At 57.0% G+C, this 4,908-nt stretch overlaps 1 protein-coding gene across 1 annotated transcript; it reads left to right on the top strand.

The window, feature by feature from the left end:
• Nucleotides 1–397: 397 nt before the first annotated feature.
• Nucleotides 398–1,860, top strand: POSPLADRAFT_1113746 (hypothetical protein; the record flags this gene model as incomplete). Its single annotated transcript, XM_024483416.1, has 3 exons — nucleotides 398–456; nucleotides 536–537; nucleotides 566–1,860. Coding segments are annotated over 3 exons (1,356 nt in total), but the record flags the coding sequence as incomplete, so codon positions are not given.
• Nucleotides 1,861–4,908: the final 3,048 nt, after the last annotated feature.

Here is a 4,908-nt window from a genome sequence, read left to right as displayed (position 1 = left end):
CGCACGGACCAACGCGCACAGCCTGCCCTAAATCTTCCCATGTATATAAACCAGCCTCTGCTGCCCTAGGGACCTCAGTTTCGACCTCTTGTCCCTAGGTCAGTAAGCTCTCCTGTACTTACTTCTTTTACTTACTAACTAATACATTCTTGTCCCTAGCCTTAGGTTTGAGCCTAGCTCACCATCGCTTCGGTAAGATAAGTCGAACGCCCCCAGCGTTTGGTTTTCCCCTGTCACTCGACCCTAAGTCGCGACATTAGGTCGAAACTGCTCAACGCTGCCGGCGTTCCAAAACAAACACTCATCTTTCCTCTCCTATAGGTTGGGTGGTGCGCACCCCTACTATACCCTACGATACTTAGATAACCTACGATACATCGCCACCACTTAAGGGACAAACTCTTCGGTATCTGCACTTCAGTGGGCGATACTTGTCCTCACGGACGCGTGGCTTAGGTTCCTGCTGCATACTAGCCAAAAGCAGTACTGGGCCCCACGTGAACTGCGAACCCTAGTGTTACCTCGGGCGCCGTAGGTGTAAGCTAGCTAGCACGGCCTTTCATAGCACGCGCACCTCCCCTTCCTCCCCCCATCAACGTGGCTGACGAATTCTTCGACTGCTCTCGACTTGAGCACGCCTTCGATACCCAGGATCAGGTTGACGTCTCTCGTGACGACCCAAAGAGCAGCGAAGACAGACCTCCCTTCTTCATCTGTGATCGGCAACCGTGCCCTAATCGCACTCCACGGTCCATCACTGTTGACGAAGGGCACTTCGTACCAATCCGACGAGTCCAACACCCTCGCGGCCCTGCACTCCGATACGCTGGCACCTCGAGATCTACATCTTGCCACGTCACTCCCGTCCCATCCCGACCTGCCTCGCCAGGCACCCGCATCCCCCAACCTGTCGCCAGTACAGGTCAAGCGCGAGGAGATCCCCATCTCCCTCGAGGAACTGAGGCAGTCGCACAGCCTACAGCGACCCCTCAAGCGATCCCCCAGCCCTCCCTGGGGCCGCGGTTGGAAAGGCCTCCCAAGACCGAGCCCCGCGACACTCCGCCGCATTCTTGGGCCAGCTCGTCGTCAGCGGTCACCACCTCGACTTCAGTCCCTGTCCTACGTCACCCCGCCTCCGGGCTTCCTCAACCGACTTCACCGCCGTCGCCGCCGCGAGGCCGCTCAAGCACTCGTTCCTCAAGAAGTCCGCCCGGCGGACAGTCACAACAGTCGCCTTCGTCCGCGGGCAGTCCTTCGTCCCCCTCGTCGCCGATAATGTCCTCTCCCGCTGCCGTACCTGATAAGGAGACGTTGAAGCTCCTCCTCCCGCTCCGATACGATGGGAAGTCGGTGATCGAATGCAACCGCTTCATCTCGCAGTTGCTCATCTACTGGATGATCAACACGGCCCTCTCTTCCCTCGAGCTGAAGATCCAGGTTGCCCTCAGTCTCCTCGATGGTGACGCGCGAGCTTGGGCCACCCCCATCTTCTCCCAGCTTGCCTCCGTCCAAATCGGGATCCAGGGAGCAACAACCCCCTTCGTCGACGAAAAAGCCTTCCTTCAGGCATTCAAGGCCCGTTTTGGCAACCTCGACGACGCCGCCGCGGCACAGGTAGAGCTTACCAAGCTCTGCTCCGACAAAACCATGCGCGAAAAGCGCACCACCGCAGAATTCTCTGCGCTGTTCAAGGGTCCGGCAGACCGTTCCGGGTATGGGAACCTGGAACTACGCGACAAGTACCTGAGCGGCATCCCTTCCCGCGTCTATCGCAAACTCGAGCTCGAGACCTTCGCCACGTGGCAAGCCGCTGACAAGCGCGCCACCGAGGTCGAGCAAATCCTCGACGTTAGCCGGGCTCGTCGGCCCGAGCTAAATAACTTCTTCTCGGCCCGAGGTCGAGGACGCGGTGGGGCACGTGGTGGTGCACCCTCGTCACACGCAGCTTCGGCCAGCATCAATGCGGCCGTCGGAAAAGGAAACTTCCCCGGCACGTGCTTCGGCTGTGGGAAACAAGGGTACCGACGCTTCGAGTGCCCCAATTGTAAGGACAAGCCTTACACAAAACGTGCCGACGCGCGGGCTACGGTTGCCTCGGGCTCCACCCAGGCTGCGACAAGCGCCCCCATCACGACGACACCCTCGGCAAGTATAAGTACCGCTTCAGCGAAATCCGAGCAATCGGAGCTGGCAGACTTAATGGCACAGGTGAAGTCGATGCGCGAGGAGCTCGAACACTATCGGGCGATGAAGGAGGAGGGTTTTTGATCCGGTCCGCGCTTCGTGCCGCACGCGTCGGGCCGGGTATATCATGTAATCGTTATAATGTATTATCGACTGCAATGGTGTATGAGTTGGACCAGGGGTCCCAGCACTTTCACATTCCAGTTCGACTTCAAGGAAAAAGACGGCACAAGGACGTAATCGCTATGGTGGACAGCGGGGCCACCACGAAGTTCATTAACAAGCGATTCATTATCGAGAATAAGGTGCAAACACGGAAGTTGAAGGAACCAATTCCGCTGTACAATATTGACGGCACCCTGAACAAGGACGGAAGCATCTCGGAGGTAGCAGTACTACAGATGCATATAGGAGAGCACGTCGAGAAGACGGTGTTCACGGTCACGGACATCGGTCCAGAAGATGTGATCGTCGGGTTGGATTGGCTACGCGAGCACAACCCAGAAATAGATTGGGAGAAGGGCTCCCTCAAATTGTCGCGATGCCCTGAAACGTGCAGTGCCAGGAGGATTGGCCGAATGGAGCAAGCAGCGACTGTGCGTGATATGGGGGTCAGGCCCACGGCGCGCAGGCGTTCGCCGAAGTCCAAACGGTCGGTGATAGGTGCCTGCTGGAGTCAGGTACTCCCGGACTTTGAACCCGAAGAAGATCTGGTGGAGGTAGAGTGGGATGAGGTCGATTTGATCGAAGCCTGGGAGCAAGGTGTCACGCTTCCTGGCGCTCCTCAGCTGTTCGTTGCGGCAGGACATACATACTCCCAGCTGTTCGCGGAGGAAGAGATCAAAAAGAAGGTCGTTAAGACCGCCGAGGAGTCGGTGCCCAAGCAGTACCACGAGTTCCTGAATGTCTTCTCCAAGGAAGCATCAGAACGGTTACCTGAAAGGAAGCCGTACGATCACGCAATCGAACTCGTGCCCGGCTATTCAACATTCCATTCGAAGGTGTACCCCCTATCGAACAACGAGCAGGAGGAGCTTGACAAGTTCCTCAAGGAACAACTAGCGAAGGGTTACATACGGGAATCGAAGTCACCCATCTCGTCCCCCTTCTTCTTCATCAAAAAGAAGGAAGGGACGCTTCGACCCGTGCAGGACTACCGCCGATTGAACGCGATCACGGTCAAAAATCGTTATCCCTTGCCGTTGATCGCCGAGATGGTGGATAAGCTCCGCGGCGCTACGCTCTTCACAAAGTTCGATGTCCGATGGGGATACAACAACGTCCGGATCAAAGCCGGTGATGAGTGGAAGGCGGCCTTCGTGACTAACCGGGGGCTGTACGAACCCCTGGTGATGTTCTTCGGTCTCACCAACTCCCCCGCCACTTTCCAGGCAATGATGAACGAGATCTTCCACGATCTCATCGTCGGTGGCAAGATCCTCGTGTACTTGGATGACATACTCATCTTCTCCACCAACAAAGAGGAGCATGAAAAGGTCACGCGCGAGGTTCTGCGTCGCCTTCAGGACAACGATCTGTTCCTAAAGCCTGAGAAGTGCGAGTGGGACGTTCCCAAAGTTGACTACGTCGGCTATGTGTTCGGTGGCGATGAGGTGGCGATGGATCCCGCGAAGCTGAAAGGAATCAACGAGTGGCCGGTGCCCCAGAACAAAAAAGACGTTCAGAAGTTCCGGGGGTTCTCCAATTTCTACCGCTGCTTCATTAAGGACTTCGCTAAGATCTCGCGACCACTCGACCGACTCACAGGGAACGACCCATGGCATTGGGGCGAGGAAGAGCAGCATGCCTTCGATGAGCTCAAGCGGCTCTTTGCGACGACTCCCGTCTTGGCACTGTACGATCCCAATCGAGAGACGCGCATTGAGGTTGATGCCTCGGGCTATGCCACGGGTGGCGTATTGATGCAGAAGCAGGATGACGGCAAATGGCATCCCATCGCCTTCAGATCCCATGCGATGGATCCGGCACAGCGGAACTACGAGATCTACGATAAGGAGATGCTCGCGATCATTGAGGCACTGGACGATTGGCGCCACTATCTCGAGGGGTTACCCAATCAGTTCGAGATCGTAACCGATCATAAGAACCTCGAGTACTGGCGTACATCCCAGCATCTCACGCGCCGTCAAGCGCGATGGTCGCTGTTCCTGGCTCGCTTCGACTTCCGCATCACACACAAGGCCGGGACGTCTAATGGAAAGGCCAATGCCCTGTCGCGTCGATCAGACCATCAGATCGGCGATGAGGACGATAACACCGATCAGGTGGTTCTCAAGCCGGAGCGCTTCCGCATCGCCTCCGCCAGGCGCGGTCATGCCTCAGTGACAGCTGATCAGTCGCTTCTGAAGCGCATCAGGGAATGTTCGGAGAAGGATCGGGAGGTGGCCGAGGCACTTGAAAAGGTGCAGGACCTCGGGCCGCCCCGGCTGCAAAGGGGTTTTGAGGAGTGGAATGCCGAACAAGGGCTCCTGCTGTTCCGCGGGTGCATGTACGTCCCAAAGAACGCAGAGCTCCGGCGGGATATAGTCAAGATCCACCACGACTCGCCGATTGCCGGTCATGGCGGTCGTGCCAAAACCCTGGAGCTCGTATCGCGGAATTACTCGCTGGCCTGGGATGTCCAAGTTTGTCAATGAGTACGTAAGCACTTGTGACGTGTGCAACCGTACCAAGACATTCCCAGCCAAGCCCCAGGTCCGCTGA

Source organism: Postia placenta (assembly GCF_002117355.1).
Source record: "Postia placenta MAD-698-R-SB12 unplaced genomic scaffold POSPLAscaffold_18, whole genome shotgun sequence".
Classification (NCBI taxonomy): Eukaryota; Fungi; Basidiomycota; class Agaricomycetes; order Polyporales; family Adustoporiaceae; genus Rhodonia; species Rhodonia placenta.
Note: the sequence above shows the minus strand (reverse complement) of the source record. Positions and strands in the feature narration are given on the sequence as shown.